The sequence below is a fragment of the Neopsephotus bourkii genome, unplaced genomic scaffold (genome assembly GCF_033783945.1).
Source record: "Neopsephotus bourkii isolate Nb327-2 ecotype Australia unplaced genomic scaffold, CSIRO-AGI_Nbou_v1 NB_1655, whole genome shotgun sequence".
NCBI classification, from domain to species: domain Eukaryota; kingdom Metazoa; phylum Chordata; class Aves; order Psittaciformes; family Psittacidae; genus Neopsephotus; species Neopsephotus bourkii.
Window position 1 is genome coordinate 3,281,177 of NW_026902129.1, and position 24,485 is coordinate 3,305,661.

At 43.0% G+C, this 24,485-nt stretch overlaps 2 protein-coding genes across 7 annotated transcripts in view; one reads left to right on the forward strand and one right to left on the reverse strand.

The window, feature by feature from the left end:
• The window catches only part of LOC133223863 (cytochrome c oxidase assembly factor 1 homolog), a 52,043-nt gene that overhangs the window by 17,378 nt on the left and 10,180 nt on the right, over positions 1-24,485 (reverse strand). Inside the window, exon 1 of one of the 6 annotated variants that reach the window (XM_061374968.1) lies at positions 23,299-23,474. The exons of 1 other annotated variant lie outside the window; for it this stretch is intronic. Coding sequence is in view for 1 of the 5 variants with exons in the window: in XM_061374963.1 (XP_061230947.1) it covers positions 21,901-21,936 (36 nt within the window). In the remaining 4 variants the exon portion in view is untranslated. Of the gene's footprint in view, positions 1-6,851; positions 7,038-21,900; positions 21,952-23,257; positions 23,475-24,485 lie in introns of those variants that run through there. 4 more of the 6 variants (XM_061374966.1, XM_061374964.1, XM_061374963.1 and 1 more) reach the window with 4 other exon arrangements.
• Positions 24,292-24,485, forward strand: part of BLVRA (biliverdin reductase A) — a 46,323-nt gene continuing 46,129 nt past the window's right edge. Inside the window, exon 1 of the mRNA XM_061374958.1 lies at positions 24,292-24,425. The gene's annotated coding sequence lies outside the window, so the exon portion shown is untranslated. The remainder of the gene's footprint in view (positions 24,426-24,485) is intronic.

Sequence of the window (24,485 nt, forward strand, 5' to 3'; positions counted from 1 at the left end):
CACAGCAGAAGATGGTGCTCCTGGGTTTCACAAGCAGCTCTGGGACTGACTCACTGCATCACTATGGCTAAACCCATAAACTTTAGGTGTCTCAATTCACACATGTGAAAATAAGTGACTAAACACTTCCTGGTTCCTACTTTGCTGGAAGATAGCGACATTTAATGGCTGCAAAACGCTTTGACAGCCTAAGATGTAGTTTTACTTAAAGTTGCCTGTGTACTGTACACGCATGTTATGAGGCACAACAGTGTTCCAGTGATAAAAAATAGAAGCATTTTGCAGCATGGCACAGGGTGTGTTGTAGAATAATTACAGCAGCCGCAGCTGGCACTTATTAGAAAATTAAAGAAGCTGTTACCAGGTCATTAATAATCTGTGACTACCTGCCTTAATAGTATTCTTCAGTCAACAGGCATGAGGGTGAGGAAGAAAGCCTCCCACCTTCTTCTAAGTCACTGTAGAAGGCTGATACCCTTGTTTTCATCACTTTGTAATCTGGTTGTTTACTTCTCTCCTGGTGTCCCTTCGGACTGGCTCTTCCCTCACTGCTAGCTCTCACACCAAAGGACTGCAAGGCTTTCGGCCAAGGAAACCAGCAGCCGCACCTGCAACAGCCAGTCCCAGGGGAAAGGCAGCCCTCTCTGTGGTCTCCCAACCTGGTAGCTGTCTCCCTGCTGCCTCTAAACACCTCTCCTGAGCGTATGCTCGTATTCCTGAAGATTATTTTGTCTGCAAAGTATCCCTGTCCATTTACAACGTACTATGATTTGTTCCCTTGCTTCTTGCTCTTTGACTTCTGTGTGTAGGCAGATGGTCGGAGGAAGAGAGAAAAGCAACTTGTTTCCTGCTTCTTCAGAAAAACACATGCTCTCCAAAGCAGACAGATGCCTTAAAGTCAGATCCAGGGCATTGGGTTCAGCTGTAGCATATAAAGCATTTGCTGGCTCTGGTCTAATGCTTTTTGACACTGTCAGCCCCCCTTCAGTGAACTACTGCCTTGTAACCAACTTGACAGCAAGTATTGTTCTACAATTATTAATACAATGCATGCTACCTTCAAACTGACATGTTCTGAGGACAGGCATCAGCTGTGCTCAGCTCTGGCTTCACAAACAATATTCAGACAACAGCACAGGCCTCCTGCTGCTAAGAAGTACATAAATAAATATGAACATGCCCTTACCATGCTGCTATTGCACCTTTTTAGCCTTTCAATCTCAATTTTGCAACATTTTCTTCTTTTTTTTGGGGGGGAGGGGTGTCTTAAAGTTGAAAGTATTCACTTCTCTGCACTCTCTCTTTTTTTGCTTATTTAGGAAAGGGCTTTCTTTTTTTTTTCCCCAGTCTTCTTTCAATTTATTCTTTTCTCTCTCTTTTGGATCCAAACTTAGATTCCAGAAACTTGAATCTACATAAAAGTTAATTAACTTCAGGAACTGGTTTTCCTCTCCTATTTGTTTTCTTTTTTCCTGGAATGCAGATTTTCTTTTACTATAGCCACTGTAATTTTCTATTATTTTTAAAATGTTTGGCTTAATGGGTTATGTTTGCTTAGTCAATAAGCTGACGACGCCCATGACAGCACCAGAAGTGTTTGGTTAGCAGCAGGGAGGAAAAGAATCAATAACTCCAAGCATTTGGCAGCTTTGTGGGCAGGAAGTCATTTGTATTCTCTGGTTTAAATCAATGACCTTCTTTTCTTTGCTGTTCTAACAGGAAATTATAAACTCTGTGAACACTATTTGCATAGTGCCTTCTGCAATACACTTGTATATGCCTGGGCAAAACAATATGTTAAGCCCAGCAGTGCTTCTCTGAGGTCTCCGTTAGAGAAAGCCAGCCACTTAACATAGACTTTTCAGCTGCAGGCACTTGTGTTTATAGGGAGCAGGGGCAGAGTACAGCAAGATGTTTCAAGAGCTCCACTTCCATCAGCACCAGCTAAAGATGAAGGGATTATTATTTGATAACAGGGTTGTGTACTACAGAGTATGAATAAAATGCCACCTTTGAAACTTGGCAAGATGTTGTATTTCCAGTGACAGACGGAAAGTTGCTACTCTGCATTAAAGCTGCAATTGAACTTCTGTATCTTGCTTGTCAGGGTTGCCCTACAGTGCCAGGTACAGTTTGAAAGTGCTGCACTTTGCTTGAACTCAGCTTGGTGTTACAGAACATGTGTTTGTGAAAGGTTCAGTCTCCTCTATCCTGCCCTTTTGCCAAATGCACTTAAGCAAGAAAAAGAAATTGCCACCTTGTCTTGCCATGCAGATGCGAAACCGTTCCAGGAAAGCAGCATTCTAACAAAGGCAGTATTGAGCCTGGCACTGAACTTGCCTTCCAACTTTTTCTGCTGCCCACCATCTCAGTCCATCTCAGCTACTGCTTAGCATGTAGGAGAGCTCGCATTCAAGAAGGCAAGCCAGTCACAGGAGATGAAGGCGTGTGACCCTTTTTCTATGTTTCCCCCAGTGTGATCACAGTACAGCCCTTAATTCTTGTCTATGGCTAGAGTTAAATGTTGCAGCTTGCAGCACTAGCAGCTGGCACTGTAAAGCCCCTAGGCCTGAGTACACCTTGATGTGCTTATCTTCATCCTGTGCAGGAGAATGACATGATAAACTATTCTGAAAAACACTATTACAACCCCAGATACTACCAAGGCCTCACTAGTCTGCACTGAAATTAAATGTCATAAAAATCAGGTATCCAGATAGCTCCGCTTTGCTTTTGCACATGACAAGTCCTTTCACAGTAGTTCTCAGCATCCCTCCTGTGCTCCCACTGCCACTGGCACAAAGCTGTCCTCAGGTAATACTTGAGGTATACTTATTAGTTATGTCACAGCTCTCCCTCCCTGACACAAAAATGATAGGAATGTTACTCGGAATGACTGAAGTGGAAGTAATATGCAATTCTTTCACTCCTGCTTTGTTTCTATTAATTTGCCAGATGTAATGTTGCCATCCTGTCTTCACAAGCATTTCATTCCTTCACTCTGCAAACTCTGCTTGTTGGAGACCTTTACAGAGCTCCTGGCGCATCCCTAGTGTTTCCAAAATTTGCTGTTCCTGACTGAAGGAACCCACCAAGAAAATAAGGTGCCTCACTTTCTCACTGAGAAGAGGCAAAAGCAGTATCACAGTATCCCAGAAGGGCTGAGGTCAGAAGGGACTTCTGGAGGTCTCCAATTCCACTGCTCAAATGGGGCTGCCTACAGCCAGTTGCCCAAGAAAATATCCAAAAGGCTTTTGAGTATCTCCAAGGATAGACTCCACAGCCTCCTTAGGCAACCTGTGCCAACACTTAGTCACCCTCAGTGAAAAAGCACCTACTGATGTTCAGACTGCACCTCTTGTGTTTCAGCATGTGCCCATTGCTCTGGTCCCATCAGTGGGCACTGCTGAAAAGAGCCTAGCTCCTTCTTTTTCACACTCTCCCTTCAGGTATTTCATATATCTCATCACATTGATGAGATCCTCCTTGAGCCTTCTCTAAGCTGAACATTCCCAGAAAGCAGAGTGCTAAAACAAGGGATGACGTGGGCAGCTATTGCTCAGTTGACTTTCTTCTATTGAGTGGGTCAAAAGCAAATGTGTCTTTCTTTCCCTGTTGCTTTTCTTCCCTTCTCCACACATACATCACCTAAATGTCATGCTGTCACCTTTTCCCATTGAACACCACATACCTGGAATCTTTCCATATCATAACAAGAAATGTTTTAATCTGGAAAGATGTGCAAATAGAATAGCTCATGCCAGAAATATGAACCGGTTTGATTAGCTTTAGGCTTTGGACAGATTTGTGAGTGATTTATGATTACAGATGAATAAAACATAATCAGAAACTGTGGAGTGATAGTGGTGTATGTACAAAAAGGAGAGCTGCTCCTGTTACATGTGGGAACATATAGGCCATAGTCTAGTACTTCTGAGCTTGTGAAAGGTGTGCTATGTGACTAATTAATTTCCCTAATATATGACAAGCCACTTTCATAATGGAAAAAATTACTTTCCTAGATAATTTGTTTTTTAACAACTTATCATAGCTGTTCACTCCTAAGGGTGTGTATTTTACACAATGCAGAAAACTGGTATGGAATAAAAAATGCTGATACACTCAAAACCTGTATTTATCTTCAAAACAGAAGTCTGTGGGTTGTTGGTTATTTTAATATATACAAGCTATGGTTGTTGAGGTTTTTGCTCAGAACACAGCATTGTGTTTTACATGGCCTTTTGTTTACCCAAAGGAAAACAGAATTCTTTCTGGGGCAAATAAACTAGATTATACAGGAGGAAAAGGAGATTTAGTTCTGCAGTGTTCAAGAATACTCAGAAACTCTCTACTGAATTTAGGGCACAGATTTACCAACTGGCTCTGTTCTTGCTTTGCACTTAAACTTACAGCTGTACTTATGCTGAATTGAATGTATTTGCTGTAGAGGTAAAAAGCAAGACTCACTCTCTTTTGAGTTTAATATGAGGTAATAGCCTCGTTGACCTCAATAGAGTAATTCTTGATTTATACCACTCTTTGCAAGAGCAAAACCAGATTAGGAAGGTACCTCAAAGTGACAGTGTTCAGATGAGTATTTAATCTTTGTTAAATGAAGCATTTGGAATGGAACGGAACACAGTATTCACTGTTTTTACCCTTCTCTCTATAAGTGCACTGTGAAACAGCTTGTGGTATTTTGTTTTTTCTTAACCTTTATAACATTAGCAATGAGGACTCATTGTCTCCAAATGTTACTCTCCTCATGTGAGGCTTCTTCAGTGTAAATCAAATCACTCTAAACACAGCATAACTTGGTACCAGAGAAGATACAAATAGTAAGACAGCAGAATTGGCTGATAGATATACAGAACTTTTACCAATTCACTCCTCTGCCCAAGGCTGGCACAGAAAAGAAGCAAAGCTTCCTCCTTTCCTGCACTTGATATTCAGATCCATTAGACACATCCTCAAGTGTCTTATTTATTCTTCTCCATTTGTGCTATCCATTCCTTTCTAACAGGCCATTCTCCCCCACCCAAGACAACTAGCTATGCTAGCAATATGCTAGCTATACCCTGGCTTTTGGAAGTTCCTATAAGCATGGCATTTCCCCCTGGGCATGTTTGTCTGGGCCGTTTTGTTTTATGATGCAAAGGTCTTACTGGAAGAAAGAACTGGCCCTACCAGGTCTGGATGCCTTGCTGAGAGATGAATACTAGTTAGCATATATATTACCCAGTACTGGCGGGGAAAGTAAGAAAGCAACCAATCATTCTTAACTTATGCAACAAACTGCACTCCTCTGACTGCTTTTTTCTCCAAATCCACTGTTAACTATGATTCAGTATGTGCCATTTGTGCTTTATGGGACTAGGAGTCTAAGCCAGTTTATTGGTGAAAGTAACAACTTTCTCATTAAACATTAATGGCAATGTTTTAATTAGTCCCAGGGTTCTGGTAGAAAGTTAAGTCCTTCCTTCAATAACCAGCAGTTACAGATGCAGTAAGTGTTAATAACCTAATAGGAAGCAAACTAGGCAAGCGTACATTCCTTCACCCAGAAAATGGATTTCATGTAGCTTTTTCATGGACTGTTCACACTTTAAAGCAAAAAATGTGGTTGATTTGTAATACAAAGAGTTGGGCTGTTTGCAGCACCTAAAACTGCAACCCCATTGTGTTGTTTCCCATTTCTCTCAGACGTGATGTTTAACGTGCTCTCTGCTATAAAATTTGAAGCTAGAAATGCCACCTGGTTTAGGGATGGGGAGGGAAAGAAATCCCAATGGGATCAGCAGACGTTCCCAGACTTTCAGCAACTGTGCTCAGATGCCCCCCAAAAAGAAGAAACATAAGAAAACATGAGAAATTTAAATAGTTTTGTTTCTGATACAAGTTTTTCATGCTACAAATGGACTTTCATAAAGAAATGTAAAGAAGAGTATGTATAGGGGTTATGTTGGAATGGGAAAGGGCTATATGTGACTGTGACACCAGAAAGGAGTTAATGGGAGCAGCAGTACAAAGTCTTGCACTATCAAATGCTGTCCCAAAGGCCAACGGGAGCAAACAGATGGTTTTTATCTCTATGCTAAAGAAGCAGTCAGTTATACCGCCCTTTCTTGCCTATTTCTCTAGCCACTGAGGTTTTAGTAGGGAGAAACTTTCTCTTACACAGAGCCCAGCAAACTGCAAGGAAAAACCAAGATTAGCTTTTTGAAATGTTGCTTTATCTTAGGGATACAGTAACCTTAAGGGATATGTACCAGATACTACATCCTGGAGAGCTTTTTGAAAGGTTACTGTCTCTTTAGGGCTACAGTAACCTTTAGTGGTAGTGTATATGGGGAGAGAATTTTCACTTTGGTAAACGCTGCTTTCTGATCCTTGTTTTTCTGCCCCAGTGAAAAAGTAGACTGCCACTTTGCTTAAGTAACTGGCCAACTTAGGAGATGTCTTCTGCACCTGCCAGCTTAGGATGTGAACTTAAGTTGCACAAAGAAATCTTGAGCTTTTGTCATGGCCAAGAAACAAGACAGGTTTTGGCAGTGGGCTGGGCCATTCCAAGGATCCACTACAGGTTTCTGGCCTCAGTACTGCTATAGCTGAGGGAGTTCTTGAAATGCAACCAAGCATCAGCACAGTGCTATGGTATACTAACAAGAACACATTTATTGTAGGTTTAGTACAACAGGGAGAGATGTGGCAATGTGAATGTCAGCTACATAGCACTGTGCTCTAGTGATTTTTCCTGTGGCTTGGTTTAAAACAGTTGATGACAGGGTGGTGACTCTTACAGTTCTGAACTCAATTATGCAATGGATGCAGGCTTCTGAGGCCTGACTTACTGTGTTTCGAATGGAGCTCAATATCTATGGCTTGATTTTTGGGCAGCTGAGGAAGTCCTCTAAACACTCAGCATAACAACAGGCTTTTTGGTGCCAGTCCTCTAAAACTGTGGTTCAATATCAGTATCACTTGGTCACCTCAAACCACCTAAAAAGGTCTCCTGACAGCTCTTATCCAGACTTCACCTGGAATAAAAGGGAAAATGCAAAGGAGTGGGTATGTAGCAGAAGCAGAGGAAGAATATTCAGACATTCCTAAAGATTTAACAGCGTGCCTCTACTCCCACTGTGAGAAAACACCTAGCAATGTCAGTGGTTGTGATTGCCTTGTAACCAATACACAGTAAAGCAAGAAGGTAGCACATGACACTTCTGACATGACAGTAGTCCCATCAGAAATATCAGGGATCTCCTGCAGCTTTGGCATCATTATTCACAAAAACCTTATGAAAACAACCACACATTCTTTTCATTAAACCATGCCTGTTGGCTGTCTGAACAGTGCTAGCAGTAGTTATTAAGAAGTAACAGACCATGTATTTCAGTCCTACAACTAAACACAATTTCCATGAAAGACATTCCTCCTATACAGCTCTTCCTCTGTTGGCAATGATTAATAAATCCACAATGGTCCATGGGTTGGGACTTTCTGTTTACCAGTCTACCCAATTTTTATGCACTAGCCCACCTGAAAAGGGATACATTCATGCTTCAGTGGTACTTTTTATCAGTCTCTGCACACAGGAGCTCTGTAATGTACCAGGTGGAACAAAGTAGAGAAGCTAGTGTTTTTAAAGATGAAACATTTCAGGCTTCAGCGAAGATTCTTAAACTAATAAGCTCTGTGATAAGCAGAGTAAGAAAATCTGGGATCCTCCAGATTTGGACCTCTTGGAGTCTCCAAGGCCAACTGAGAGCACAGGTCCCTGCAGCCACTGCCCTGCAGAGAAAACCCAGTCACCTTCTTTCACAAACATCTAATATCTTCAATATCTCAAAGAGCCTGTGCCTCTCTGTCAGGTCTGCTGTAACAGGGAAGGAGGATCCCAGTTACACACAGATGCAGACACACACACAACATTTCATGCCAAGAACAGTAATTTCCATCAGAAAACAGGCTGAACTAGGTGCAAGTCAGTCAATAGACAACTTTCAAGACAGCTGTTTACATACTTGTTAAACATTGGCAAAACTCTGGGAACAGGTCTGTATGCTTGTGACAGAACCATGCACCATGGCATCCAAGCAGCAGCCCCTTGAGTGCTCCCAGCATGCAGCAGTTAATGTTACAGTATCCCCATGAACTGTCCCGAGATGAGACTTCATCCATTGGTTGCTCAGCTTTAATTAATAGGACACTTTTCAATTACACTTCAATGACATCTTTTGAAAACAAGGTTTACACCTACTATATTTCTTCTGGACAAAACAGTCTGCTCAGCTGTATTCCCAGCCATATGTTTTGTTTCTCCCAGCCTGCTGGCAGCCACAGCTACTTAGAAGGAGAGTAAGTTATGTCAACTGCTAGGATTTTCTACAGTACATATTACATCACCTTTCCTGAGAAACTTGTCTGAGCAGATCCCTTTTCTTGCTTTCTTCTTTCATAATGCCCTTCACATTCCTCTTTCAATATTTGCTGTTCTCTCTGTGGAAGCTCAGTTGCTGACATTTTAAGGAAAGGTTACATAGCAAAAGGGTCACTAATGAAGCTTTCTCCTCCCTATCCCACGTTCTCAGAGAGAAAACTGTAGCATGTGGCACCTTTAGAGAAAGCATTCATTGCTGGTTTCAGGACAAGAAAAGGAATTCGGGGTATAAATGACCTTGGCCATTTTAATTCTAACAGTGAAGAAATACGGATGAAAAAGAGCAAAAGACAAAACAAACCCCAAAGACGGCGAATTATGCTTTGGTGCAAGTAGTAAGCCAGATCCCTAAATTTTACCCTCAGCTCTGATACTTAGGTGACTGTGCCCCTGATCAAATCGCTCTGTGCCTCTGCTTGCTTCTTTGTGCATCCTGGTCCTTATGAAATGACCTTGGAAGTCAACAGTTATATGTCTTTGAAAATGTTCTCTAGATAAAATGTACCAGCCGAAGTCTGGTCTGGAGTCAACTGAAGGTGGTGGGAGCCTGCCCAGTTCAGTTCCATAGACTTCAAAGTAGGTAATGTAAGAACGAAGTACATTAAGTTTGGGGTTAGGATTTGGAATAAGCTGGGAATGAAAGCTAGGGAAAAAAAAAGATAAACATTTCCAGCCAGAGGTACTTAAACTTGGATGGCTTAATATACCATCATCACATGTGTGTGAGCTGGAATGTGAGGTGGCTGCTTGCTGCTTGTTTATGAGGGCTCTCTCACAGTCCTTCACTGCAGCAAGGTAAGTAGTAAAGTAGCTGACTGGTATGGTCCCACCATCTCAAAAGCACGGTAAGGATGCTTCTTTCAACTAAAGCTAAATGGCTGAACATGAAGTTGGGGGTATCTTCTATTCACACACAACTCCTTCTAAACACAGTGGCTCCCACATGATGTTCTTGAGTCTTTGAGTCTTTCTGTACAAACAATGGAGAAGGAAATCTAATTCCCACTGTAGGAAAGGAAACACAGCTAAATGAATGTTGTTAGCAAGGGTAAGCATATTATCTCTGCCTGTTGAGGGCCCACTGAGGTTGAACAAAATCTTTTCATTAGCTGCAGTAGAGTGTTTATTACACTCCATTTGAATGATCTGTTTAAGATTAAGCATTTCTGGAAAAACACGGTGCTTTTACTCCCAAAGCATTTTCCATTCCATGGTACTTGGTAATGCTTCCATTTAGCAAAATGCTGAACGATCTGATCTGTGTCATGTTTAATACAAAGTGTAACTGAAGCAGCCTGCAGCAGTGTTCTCTGGACCTCTGGTTTTTAAGGGATCTGTGAAAAATCATTAGAATAAACAAAAGCAAACTATTTTGAGCAGGCTTATATTTAGTACAAATAGGTCCTCATCTTTACTGGAAAACTTTTAAAGGAGCCAAGAAAACCAACCAAACAAAAGAATTCAAACCCACTGTGCTTCAGCACCAAAATCATCTAAAAATCAGCTTAATCCTTTTAGGATTCCCAGCAATCTCGGGAGATAAATAAAGCAAAGGGTAATGAAATAGTCAAGCACTGGGTACCCTGTTAATGTATCAGCATGCTGTTGATGGTATATAAACAATGCTAAAAGAACAGGAAATTATTACAGCAGAAGACACTACTTCATTTACTATTCAGCTGGGATTACTGCTTAGGAAGTCACTAATACACACTCATAATGAATACTAGAAGTGAGCACAGGCAGAAACTTGCCTGTTACCCAAATGAGTATGACTAGTGCTGAATGTTTCTCTCGCTAATCCTTCTTAAAGCCTGAATTTAACTCCCAGAAAGGCAAGATTATTTGGGAGGTTCTGTTTTCACACTTAATTGCAGAATCAGAGACATGGAGCTCTTCCAGGAGCTCTTTGGGTGTTGGTTTCTTCAGAGCAGAAAGAACATAAAAGAGTAACAAAGCCCAAAGCACCTGCTTCAAACTTGTTTTGCCAACCTGCCAGTTGTGTGTTGGATTGGGAATTTCCTTCTCTTTTCTGGAGGGTAGAAAAGAAGCGGGGGAACTAGCCCATGGTAGTATTCTTTTCTTGTTCCAGTTGATCTGAAAAGGAAAAAATTCTTCCCTGTGAGGGTGCTGAGGCGCTGGCACAAGGGGGCCAGAGAAGCTGTGGCTGCCCCATCCCTGGCAGTGTTCAAGGCCAGGTTGGACAGGGCTTTGAGCAACCTGGTCTAGTGGAAGATGTCCCTGCCTGTGGCAGGGGTTGGAAATGGATGAGCTTTAAGCTTTAAGCTCATCCATTTGAACTTCCACCCCAAACCATTCTATAATTATGTCACTAGCCTCTGCCTGACTAGGAAAGGCTATGGTGTATGAGAAACAGTACTAAGAGATCAGATTGAAAGGGGACATACCAAACTAATGAATGCACTGTGGGGTCCCTGGTATGGCCAGACTCCTTCCATGGTACAGTGCCCTTTTTGACAGAAACCACCCACAAGACTATGTGAGTACTTTCCCACTTCTCTTGTCTTAGGAGGCTCTGGTGAAGAGGCAGCTGCCTTGTTCCAACCGATTGGGAAATGTTAGACATGAGGTGTGTCTTCCAAAAGGTCTGAATCAGGACTGCAATCCAAGTCAGATTCCAAAGAAAGGAGGCAACCTCAATCCAGACTACCCTTTTCCCTTCCTGAAATGCCAAGGCTGCTGATTTTCCCACTAGGCTTTTCAGTTGCTAGGGATTTCTGTTAGAAAGGGATGACACAGTAACTTAATTTCTAAAGCATCCAAAAATGCTGCAGTGATAGATTCAGATAATGGTATTGAGGAGCACTTGGCATCATATACAGAAGCTCTGCATCGGATGGGCTGCTATCACAGGTACAACCAACTGGGTTAGTAACAGACTGGAAGCTGTAGCTTCTACAAAGAAAAGGCAGACTCAGGACAAATAAAGGAACATGAAATAGGAAAAGAACTTCTGACCATACTTTGCTCCCCCATCTTCCATTCTTACCCCTTCCTTCTCCACTCCATCCCTTGTCCTCCTAGCCTTTAGCAAAACCAAAAATGGTACTGGTGGTGTTACATACACAGATCACTTGTCAAAGATTTGTCTCCTCCCTCTCTGTATGAGCTAATCCTTCCCAGCAAGCTTTAGGGGGTGATGAGTCAGTGATACAAAGAACTGACAGATTAGATGTGGTATTTATTTTCTTCTGCCTTTTTTGGAAGCATGGCAGTCTCCCGCATCCCCAGGCCATAAGGAAGGGTTAATCAAATGTACTGCAGCTGGGAGCCCAAAGGATAATGTCCACAAAACCTGCAGCTTCCAGTCAAAGCCTTGTATTTTTTGTGTTCTTTTTTGGTCCCTGGCATTGCTGGGTGTTTACTCAGTGGCACACTGTGTTAAAAGTTGCAACATTCATCTTTAAACATTAATTACCAAGGCATGAATGCTTCAAAAATCCACTGCCTGAGGCCAGGGCCTAGGAAGTGGAAAATGTAATTTCACAAAGAGATGAGAACAAATGTTGAGCCTTTTAATTGCAGGTTAGTACAAATGACTAACAGTAAAGCAAAAATCGCTTGGATGTATTTGTTGTTCTGAATGCCGAATTCAAAACTCAGCAGTGATTTGCCTGGGGTTTGTTTTTTATTCCCCCTGCTTTTCTTTTTGTAGAAGTCAGAGAAGCTGGTGAGTTATGGAGAGGTGCAGGAAGTGCATTTCTGAAAATTCAGTTAAAATCATGTACTAGGTTGGAAGAGAGAAAGTAAGAACACGCTAACTGATGGATGCGAAGTCAGGCAATAGATTCAATAGTTGGACAGTTACTGTGCTCATCTGGAGTTTCACTTTGGGATGAAAGCCGCAATGATTCTCAGTATCTATCTCCATCTCCCTCAGTTCTCTTGAAATCTACCTGGAATTACCAGCAATATAACAATGATTGGACATGCCTCACCACCTGTGGCAACACAAGAGTAAATGATGCTGTGACTCAACACTGTCATACTGGGTGTCCCAGCCTGAAGCCAATGGAACCATTGCACTAGCAATGGCATCTTCATCTCCACCCTTCTGGCCTTGCTGCTGTCAGACTGGGGACTGCCCTGCGTGAGCACCTTTGCAGGGTTTCAGAGGCACTTCTTTTCCCACAGGGGTAAAGAATTTGTTCATTCTAGCCCCTCATCACCCCTCAGTGTTGGCCATACCTGGAAGCACACATTTATGGGAGATGTAATTCATGGTCTGGTGGGTCTGAGGCTGGTTTCTTGTGTGATGGTCCTGAAACTGCAGTTATTCACCAAAGCCCAGAGGCCAAAGGGACTCCATAATTTGACACTCTTCTAATGCTGACGTTCACCTGGAATCTTCAGTCCAGCTTCTGGGTGTGCTCAGAAGCACTTCTGACCTCATAGCACTAAACAGCTTGGTGCCTGCCTCTCCAGGATTGAGAAATGGCATGCCACTTCACTACCAGAAGGGCTTGATCCACTAGGTGTATCCAAAACCTGCCTAACCCATCATGTTTCACCCACAGGAGCAGAGGGAAGACAAGAAGATGGTGGTGATGACAGTACTTGTGTCCCATCTCCTCTTCCCACTCGCTTCTATCTAACAGTTCTGTACTGATAACTTTTTCCCTGTGACCTGGGAGATATGGTTTCAACATGCTCTGAGGATGCTCTCTTGCTGAGTCAGTCTGCACCCTTCTGTTAAATGGGGAATAAAGAAACCTTCTTTACCTCATAGCCATTTTCACCAGGCCTTGCCACATGCCAATTTTTGCAGATCAACTCATGGTCACACTGTGAAGAGTTTGCTCCCTTCTGAGTGGGCTGCTGCAGCCATGCTGCCCAGTGCTCTGCTCTTGTCTCCTCTTCAGCAGTCATTATTTTCAGTTTAAAGTATGGAGAACACTAACAGGTGTATGCTGTGGGCAGCAGAGCAGTGCTGCATCAAGTGTACTACAATGCCAGGAGAAAATACTGTGTGCTTGTCTCACTAGGAAAAGGATGGGTGAGGGTATAAATTACGCTATTGCCTAACCCGGAATAACCTGGAAGCACTGTCCTTGTTGAAGATCATACATTTGGTCCCTTCCACATCTATCCTGTCTGTCTGGAGCAAATCCTGGTATGAACTACACAGCTGGTGACACTTAGGTTTGCCCTTGGGGATACCAACAGATTTGTTCCAGAAGAGAGCTCAGACGCTGGCAGATGTCTGACATACTGACCATGGGGAGTATGAGTGACCAGGAAACCAATCCCTGGAGCAAAACAGGAGTGCACTAAGCTACTAGTACGGACACAGCATTTTTCAGCAATAGGTGTTCTATTTTGATGGGGCCCATGAAGTTCAGGAGAGGTGTCTCTGCTGAGCTCACCTCTACTGAAAGCACCAAGCAGAACATCACACCCAAGTAAAACACAGTGCTGTCTAGCAGCCCCCAGTTGGTGTGGTCAAATAAATGAAGACTAAGTTCATTTTCTCATTATTTCTTTCTTTCACACTTATAAATAACCCAGGTGGGTGCTGCATTTGTAGGGTGCTGCCTGGAAGCATGCAGGAGAACACTAGGGCTTGCACTGTCTCCCATTCAGCAATCCAGTGACCAGCTTCAGTTCTGTATCATTGCAGGTATGACCAGGAAACTGAGACAAGTCTCCTATGCCTCTGCCCTCTTGAATGTCACTGCTGCTCTGCAGTAGCTCAGCTGCCACTATGTTTCCCTGCCTGCCTCTAAGATGATTGTCAGGCACAGAAAATATTAATTAAATTTTAATTAATAAATTGAATAGTGTGGGGTTAATTATAGTTATTTACAGGGAGTGTATGGGATTTGGAGGGCCTACCTTCTGGTGTTTCTGCGCAAAGTGTTGCCTCTTCCTCTAAGCTCTAATTAGCTGGCTTTTTGTTTTTAATAGCCAGTCTCCAAATGATTGCTCAGTAGCTCCCATTTTGTTCCTCATCAGCAGTTCTTCAGCACAGCTGCTACAGAAGGGAAGCAACCCTGCAGTTTGCCTTGCAGGGAGTAGGCGATAAAGAAGCTATCAGAAGTAGTGTAAACCAACAACATAAAAAGAAAGGAAAAAACCTGAGAGGCTCAGCCCCCAACATTGTCTAGTAAGGGGTCTGTATAAGAAACAAAGGACACAGGCAGCACTAAGAAGGAAAAGCAACATCTGAGGCTGTTGCAAGGTCAGAATTTTTTTCTCTCTATGCAGCCCTCTTGTCCAGCTGCATGTTCTGCCTTCCTGCATATGTGTAGTGCCAAGAGTCATCAACAGCAGATAAGCACCTGGGAAAAAGCAGGCTGTTCCAACACAGTCAGCTGCACAACACGGAATAATTTCTTCCCTACTTCTTATTTTCAACCTACATGCTTCTTCCTATAAAATCTTCTCAAAATCTAGATGGATTTAAGCAGCTGTATTTAAAAACCAGTTACTTTTAGTTGCTCAGTGGATAGCTCTAAAGAACAAGGGTCCTTTCAGGACACTGTTAAACTAAAGGGATACAGTAAACAGGCTGTGCCCAGTTTATTCCAGTTTTTCAATTTCATTCTGCTAGATGCAAACTAGCAGAGCCTAAGAACCAGCACAGAGGAGAGGTCTGGGGGTTATTTTGGATGTTGTCTTGTTGGTTTCATTTTCGCAGAAGCGATCAACATGATCAGCAGGCTTTCCCTTGAGTGTCTCCTCCTGCCTGCTACTGCTCAGGACTTAAGTGCTGCCACAGAGGGAGCAGAAGGCAGTGACTAGAGGATGAGGACTGGCAGCAGAGCCACAGCCAGCAGCTGGCCTGGTGCCTGCCTTCTCCTTCCTACTGCAGCAGCTGGCTCTGCATGGCAGGTACAGGAGCCAGGGTTTGGCTCCTGCTGAGAGGAGATGGGGTGAAGAAAAGAGGGGGGGAAAGTATTATTTGTAATTTGTAACCAAAAGCAGTAATACTAGTCAAGGAAAATGGGGACAGACTGGCCAACATGGAGAACAGGATATCCCCAAAAACCAGCATTGATCCCTGTGGTTTCTGAGGTCAGGAAAACCATTGTCTAAATTAAGAAAGCTATCTTCCAGCCTAAGAAAGGAAACACAAAAGCCAGAATTGCTCTTGCATAAAAGCTTGCTTGAAAATTTGACCCATTCTTCTTTGCAACAAAACTGTTTTACTGCCCAGGGGTACTGAGCTGAGGGCTCTCCAGCACCAAGGTGCCTCCTCACCCCACACTTGTCTGAAAAACCTCAGGTCACAGAGCCAAAACTCTGCTCCACATCTACCTTTCACAGTCACTGAGATTCCCCCAAAACGGAGAAGGTAAAGCATGATACTGTCTTTGAGTATTTACAGTTGTGCCACCTGAGATGCTTGCCAGTGCTTGTGATAACTCAGCTGCTTGCACCAGTAGTAAATGCACATCTAACAGCAGAGGTGCCCACACTGCAATAGCAGCTGCTGCAAGGTATCCTTAAAACCCTAAACCCTGAACAGTGACCTCAAATGAGCTTTCCTCCTCTTCAATAGCAACCCTAATTTTGTACTGGGGAGGTAAAGATCCCACTGCTAAAAGCTTCTGCTCCTCCCCAGCTCAGTTGCTTATTTAAGTCACAAGATCACAGTCACACATCTGATTATCGGTGTATCCCCTATGCCGGTCACCCGTGTGCTGTAGCCAGGCAAGGCGAGCACAGGCTTGGCTGTATGTTTAAAGGGCCGAGAGCCTTGATTATGCCCAGATTAGCAAGGCAGCTTCCAGCCAGGGCGGCGGTGCCCGCCTGGCTGGGGCCGGGCCGGGCCGGGTCGGGTGGGCAGGCAGAGAACTGTCGGCAGGCTCGGGCTGCCGGTGCCACCTTCTGGACACAAGCGTTATTCACCTTCCTCTGGCATGGAAAAGCACGAAGGGAGGTGTCTTTATTTCACTCCCCAGTCCTGCTTTTTTGTTTTTAATGCCCTCTTTTTAATCCACCATCATGCCGCACATCACTGAGGGGGAGCAGCTCCAACAAGGTGGCGGCAGCAGGATCCAAGGCGGCCCTTCAGTGAAAAGGTACACGCTGCAAGCTCAGGGAAATGCTCCCTCCCTTTAACATTTCCTCTTTGTCAAGCACCTCTGAAAAACACGGGAGAAGTAGAGACAAGACAGTGGTACTGACCTTAATGGATGTGTGCGTTCTAGGCCAGGGAGGAAGAACAGGGACAATCAAGGGCACCCTGGTTAACACCAGTGGTACCACTTCAAGGCTCGGAGAGTTATCAATTTCAGCAAGGCCTAGCCTGTGAAGAGGGGTCTGACTGGTCTTGCTGTCAAATTAGATTTAAAGGCCATGTGTGAACACAGACATCATGAAGTCTTGCCATTTATATCAATGGCAGTTGTGTTCTTAAATGGAATTGTCCTCCTTAACCACAAACTGTCGAGCATGGTTATACCACAGGCATTACCACCAGCAAAGCTAAGGTTAGAAAGGCCACTTCATTCTGAAACAATCCCAAATTATATCTCCTGAGGACAGCAGCTGCAGTTCTACCTATTTCTTATAGCTCCAGAGTTGGACCCAACCACTGTCTTCCAAGTGGCAAACAGGAGGCATACACCCAACATAGCCTCAAAACCAGGTCGCAGAGTAGTAAGCTTGGGAACAACTTTTAGTGCAGAGAAGATGTCTCCAAGGAATGGTTTAAAGAGCACAATCAGGAATGGCAGACCAGGAAAAGCTGTGAGGTTGCAAACAAATATCTGAATTGGTAGAAAGCAGAGGAGCCAAAAGGAAGATCTATGGGGACAAAGGAGGAAGGCTGCAATGGTGAGTTGCAGGCTGCAGAGTGCAGCGCTACAGGGCTCCTCACTGAACACATGTTCTTCCCCAAGCTTAAGAAATGAGGAGTTTGAAGCTGTCAAATGCCTGCTGCAGTTACAAAGATGCAGCACCTAATGAAATATGTTTTGATTATATGTAGTTTAAATGTGTCAAGCCTTCCTTAATATGCACATAGCTTAATGGTAAATACCAGCCGTGTGGCGATTAAAGCTGCACTGTGGCTTTGATACTACTGTGTTGCTATGATGCAATTCAATTTCAGATGCTGACCCATCTAGGCAGTCAGTTTTTACAGTTGGACTCCATTTGAGTTTAGTTGCTGCATAGCTGGCCCAAATACATGTACAGTCACTGCTTGTTTATGCAGTGGCTCCACTGCATTTCTTTCAGTTAGATTTATTAAAAATAGCAGTAGGCTATCTATCTTCCACAAAGGTGTAATCAAAGTAACTGATAATATCAGTTTACACATGTTAAAGCATCTAACTCCTACTGCTGTTAAGTTTCACTTCCCATAGCTCTCCAGGAAGGACATATTCCTGTCTGAACCAAGTTTCAACAGGATCTGGGAATCTGAGACCTGCCAAAAGGGATTCATAGCTGTGCTGCTCTGTAGTACCAATACTTGATAGTGTTGTGTACTTTATAACAAAGGGGGCCAGTGAAGTCCTTCTACTCTTTAGCTACTACACTGAGCAAGATCTCTACTTAGAAATTCTATGATTTCCGGTCTGTATTGATTTTAAGAGCATCTTTAGCATGCAAGCAGCTGTTTAATTCATTTTGACCCCAAAGAAGGGCATTTGCATTAGTATTCCCACTAGAGCGTTTGTCTTTTCGTGTCCATGCATTAAGGTCCTGTTTAAAATCTGTCCATGTCCCTAATCTCTCTTGGGAGCTTTCCCTGAATATTCAGTGCTAGTCCACGGTCTGTAACAAAAGAGGGAGGGGGGGAAAAGAGACAGAGAATAGTGTTTATGCCTAAAGTTCAATAGCTTTTTAACATAAAAAACATATGCACACACAAAAGCACCTCCGCTACAGAGCCTGGTATTTCCACAGCAAAGATCCATGTGCAGTTTTTCAAGTTAACTAATTTACTGTTCAGGCATAAGGCATCTGAGCTCCAGATGCACTCGTTCAGGCAGCTAGGGCCATAAATAAAATAGAAAAGAATGCTCTGACTCTAACATGGGTTTTACAGAGATGTGTTGAAGGTCTAGCAGATGGGTTTTGCTGTCTCAGCTTTTACCTATGTCACAGAGTAAACGCATAAAGCTGCTTACTGACTCCTTCAATTCAAAAGCTTTGCTTTTGCTCCCATATGCTCCTGTGAAGATACAGCTAATTTAAACAATGAGCAAAATCCTACCCCTAGGGAAGCTGATGGCAAAACTCCCACTGGCTCCAGCAGGCTTGGGGGTGTTGCTCAACATAAATGCAATTGGCTGAACTTGACTAACAGCAAAACCAATACTGTAATCAAATTTGTATTCTTTCACCTACAAATCTGCCACCTAACACTGACCCTGGTGCTGCTGTTTCTTGTGGAAGAGCAAAACCAGTGACAAAGCTGCTGCCACTGAAACTGGGCTTGCTGTAGCCTCAGCCCATGCTGGAAAGCAGCTCTCTTGCATGGAGGGGTGAGAAAACCTCTCCTGAATGTATCAAAACCTTCTGGCAGACCATTAACTTTCTTTTGCTCAATCTACCTGCTGTTCTAACTGGAATCCTGCATCTGAAAGACAGATAGCAAAAACTTTGGATTTTCAGAGAAGTTTACCAGTTCAGAAATCAGTTTTTTCCCCTCACACAGAGATTTCAACATCATCATCCAGTCTAGCAGTTACAAACATCTGAGTATTCTTTTTGAAGCCAGTGTGCTGCTTGGGCAGATGGCACAGAAATTTTACAGTCCATTTCATCCCTGATGCCTGCAGCTAATGCACATCGTTAATAATGGGATACACACACACGGATACATGCACAAACACCCATGCATATACAGGCATTTTAACAGAAGAAAACATACCTGACACGTCTGATATGGGAATTAAATTTGTGAAGGAAAACTCCTGAGCTCAGCATGTGCTAGAAGTACATCCTCAAAACTGCATATTTGGCTGACTTTAGGAAAAATTGTGCACTGAGAACAACTAAGCAACACTTCCCAGTTTAGTATTTCTGGAAAATCAGTTTCTTTATGTTTCTCTTAATCCTTACCAAAATACATCTTCTCACCTATATCACTTAGTTTTAAACTATAACCACTTGGGTGTCCATATTCAGTTTGGTTACTGTGGATGCTCACTATTCACCACACTTCACTTTGATCCGCCCCTGCAGACCTTAGATTATCTTGCCAGAAATTCATGAAGCGACTTAAAGGTATATTTGACTCATTCCATTTCATAACCAGGCAACACTTTTTTCCCAGATTTAAAGAAGAAAATCCCAGTGCTAAGGACTGAAAGTTGAGAGGAAAAGGAACCCCCAGCCTGGGACTCCCTAAGACCACAGCCTGCATCAGGAGGAAGCAACAGGGGCAACTCCAGGGATGGGAGGAAGAACAGGCAGTAGAGGGAACAGGCACCAAGGCAGTTGCCAAACTAATGCATGGCTTACCCATAGTTGGGTATGTCCTTCCAGAGCCCTCCTTAAGAGGCAACACTTGACTCAAGCACGTTCTTGCAACATGGGTTCTGCTTTCTGAGTGCCTTGGTTCAGTCCCTCCTTACAGCCCCCAATGCTGACTGCTCTTGGGAGTTCCCCCCACCATGATGCACCCCAGCTTCTAGTCAAAGCATTGTTTTGTAATAGAGCTTAGGGAAAGATGGAGGAGGAAGAAGAGAATAAATATATTGGAAGACTGATGACTCAGACTAACTGGAGAATGTGCTTACAGCAAGTTTGTTTCATCAATGGCAGTGCTCTGCTGTTTGCTTTACCCCTTTTAGACTGGGTCATCCCAATTATTTTATTCCATTTAGTGGTGACATAACTAAGTGGCCAGGAGGAAGCTGCCTCACCTATCATAAAAGCACAGTATGTAGTAATCATAGGAGGCTACTGTTCAGGACAAAGCCATGAACTCCACTTTTAAGAATGTGCTGGGCTGTAATTCTGAACAATGCATTTATTAGCAAACTCCTGGTTTTATAAGCTGCAAATCAAGACACAGCTTCCTTCAGCACTCGGCTAGCTTTATGAATCATGAGCCCTGCAGTGCACTGCCATAAGACTTTGCTTTAAAAATACAATTGTTTGTTCAACAGCGGAACACTCCAGTTCAGCCTCCTCTTTCCACAACTGCTGCTTAGTCTCAAACTAGAATGAAACAGCAGCTCTGGAATTAGATGCACTCAATGTCCAGTTAGTATCTACGAGGTTCAGTATAAAAGCATCACAATGTTTTCTAGGTCTGACATCTGCTTGGTTAAACATTTTACTTTGTAAACTAGGCAGCTAAGTAAAACAGGTCTAATTCAGAGTCAACCACGTGGTTTTGGGGGGGGGGTCGGGGGGAGGGTGGTGGTGCTAGAGGTTTCCCAGATATCCCTTATTTCAACGCAGGAAAAAAACCACAATGGACAGCTCTGTACCAAACCACAGGTCAATAGATTTCAATGGTCCAAGGTTAAAATTGGCCGCCAGCTAGCTGCACAGACTTATCCCACAGGTATTAAACAGGAAACTTTTAAAGCTTAAAAATAGTTACAGTTATGTGACTTATTCCTGTAAAAGGATTTTTATCATGTACATGAAGACTAGAAGCTTTCCTCCTTAGAAATGTTTGTGTTTGACACTTCCTCTGTAGCAAAGCAAGTCTGTGTTTTTCCCTTTCGCACGAGCTGTGGGTTGAATTTTGTTTTGCTATTTTGTCCTTTTTTCTTTCACAAATCAAGCTGTCAGCAGCATGGGAAGTAAATCTGTAACTGGGACACGTAAAAAAACCCTTTTCTGAGACTGCATCGCTGCCCCCAGTAAAGTCACCCTTGGAAACAAGAGCACTTGAGAATAACTTAGCACACTGTGAAAGGCTTTTTGCTATGGTTGTTTTAGCTGAAAAGGGACAACATAATTCAAGTAAAATACTGCAGAGATTAGAGATGCTAAAAGTATGTGGTCTCTGCTAAGCTTCCTGCTACTGCAGGCCACAATCTCTATGGAGCACTGTATTTGAATGTCCGCTTTGTTGGTGACACCACTTTTGGGCTGGGAGATAAACCTAGTTTTCTTGGAGTGATATGAAAGCTACACAATAATATATGCTCCTCTCCTACTACCACAACCACTCCCAAAGCTAAGTAAGTCCAGCCCAATACCAAAGGGCCATGTGCTGAACACAGCTGGTTGCTCCATGAGTTGCTTTAGTCTGCTATTAACTTTGTCCTCTGCTCCTTACTCACCGCCCTGTATCACACCTAGTAGCTGTACTGTCCACATGTCCAGCCTCCTCCATCCTCAGCAGATCCATCCCATCTGTCCTCAGATGCCATATCTAGCCACCACTTCCCAGGTGGCCCAGTTTACCTAACCTTGATCTCCTGCTGGGCCCTGGAGCCTGTCTCCACTGTTAGATGCACTATGCTCAACCAGCCCAACCATGTCATTAGCAGTGCAGCTGCAGAGCCACCAACCTGCCAATACGTATGTGGCAGACCACTTCTTGGCATCTATTAATCATAGATTGCATAAGAAACAGTCCCTTAACGCAGCCTGGTCGTTCCACTCCCGAAACATGGAAAGGACATAAAAGCATTTGGCCATGCAGAAAAGGAACAAAATGAGTAGTAATTAACTCTCATGACTACAAAGGCTAACAACTTCAGCACTGGCAAAGGGGATCAGAGGCAGCTGAACTGAGAAAGAACTGCAGCAGAACAAGTATTTGCCTGGGAGCAAACACTGCCAAAGTGCTTATTTTAGAATGAATAGTCATGTTAGTTAACTAGAGCTAACTATTGAACAAATAGCTCACGTTACAGCATACTGAGGTACACTAGATGCAGACTTTGATCTACTGACTGACAGACCTACTGCAGTGTTGGGTTTTTTTCAGAAATTAAAAAATAAAAACAAACACAAAATTGTCCTTCATGGCTGGTTCTTGGTTTTGGTGGAGTCTTCTCACAGACTGAGCAGAACAAAACCTGTTTGAAAAAAGAACCTAAACTGGACCGACTTCTGCAGCATGAGATACTTTCAGTGTGAGCATGTGGTTTGCAAAGCAAGAAAGAGCTACCAAATAAAAAGTTTTCCCATAAATCCACAGGTGTGACCGTTAACCCCTTACTTGTACCTCCATCAGGACAGGCAAGCTTTAGTGCACTATATGCCTTTGTCATTTTTGACCACTGAACACAATTGCAGCCTCTCAGCATCAGGATTTGGCCTGCTGTTCAGCGGCATACTATGTAGCCCGCCACACCCCATGTGCCACTTACTTAAAATACCAGTGTGGACAATCAATATGACTCCCATGGTTTTCAGGAAGTAGGGGAAGAAAGCTTGGGGGTTTTAGGAATATTTTTTCAGACAGCCAAAATTAATCCTGAAAATTACAAGTAAAATGTGATCTGATGATCACCATACAAGTAAATGCATCTCATCTGAAAACACCTACAAAAAGTTTCTTTTTTACATGAACTGCTTTACACTGGTCATAAATTGAAGGGATTTGACAGGGATTAAAGATTCTCTTGTCAGCTGCTATGTCCCTTAATAAGCTTCTTAACATCTATACTGACAGAAGCAGCATGTCCCCAGTTTAGCAAACCAAGCTGTCTCTGTCCAGGTTTCACTACAGCTCTGAAGGCCTGGAAAAAGTATTAAATTGAGTGAGTCTTCTGCCCCTTTTAGGGAAGTAATCTACTAAATAGATTTGCTTCAGACCCAGCTTTTGTGGAACGGACAATAAAAGTACTAACTTAATTTCTAGGCACTGCACAAAGTGCACGGGGCTCTTCATGCTCTACTGAGGAGAAATTCACGTACCAAAAACCTGCGTTGTGCTCTGCTATGTCCTGTTCTTGTACCTCCTGCCTCAGTTCAGGTCCAGAGCAAACTTCTTCCTCCAGGCTTATTCAGCTCGGTAAGGATTGCCTTGCTTGTAAAGCACTTGAGAGCAGATAGGAGTTCTCTGCCACAGGCAACGCAGCCACTGACCGTCTAACCCAGACAAGACAGCTTAATCCCTGTTTTGCACTCTCACCTGTAACATAGAGATGAAAAACATTCTTTCACCTTTCCAGCTAAGTATTTTTCTACTTTTTAAAAAGTATGCTCTTTAGAACACAAGGTTGTCCACATACTTATCCAGAACCAAGAGCAAATCACCCTTTGCTTTAATTCTTTGGGATCTCTCGAGAACGGCCTTTGTTTAAAAGCATTTTTAAAGTTCAAACTAACTGCAAAGCAAACCAGGCAGATTCTTGCTTTGAGCCCTTAGGTTTATTTGGTTTCCATCCTCCTGTCTTTCTATGCTCTGGGCAATTCCAGCCAAGTTCAATGCTGGTCTCTTACACTTGTTTTGTGCCATCTTACACTGCTGAAGCCATGCAAGTAAGGAACTGTAATAACAATACCAACTGCTCAGCTTTGACAGGACATAGCTATTTTTACTGGATTACTTTTCTGGCACAGTACTTAAAGCACCAAATGATTTGACACCTGTAATTTTATACTTGGAATAACACAAGGTATTCATACTTCTTTTGTAATGTAAGATAAAAGCAAACACTACATATGTTCTCATTCCAGTGCTGCTGTCTGGCAGCTATTTGCCTAAGGAAGAAAAAAAAAAAAAGTACTGTTACATTACAGAATACGTGGAAAAGTAAAAGCTATGGAAAAGACATCATTAAATAGCTAACTTATTCCCCTGCTAGCACTAGACTGCTCCCTGCAGCATGTTTCAGAGTGATTTGTCCAGTCTGGTTTTACAAGTTTCACATTACTTTCATTTATATATTTAATACAGCGCTGAGTCCAATGTGGTTTGGTGCTGCTTATTTTCCTTGTCTTTCAACTAGCAGACTCAGTGCTAGGCCAGCTGTTCATATGGAGTCAGTTCCAAAACTACTGAGAAAAAACACTGGACTCTTTCCACGGACTTCAACAGGCTTTGGATCAGGCTCATGAGAAGACAGCAACTACACTGCATGTAAGACTAAGCAGGTTACAGTCAGCAAAGTAGAAAGAGGATTAGCTGTGTACAATCTGA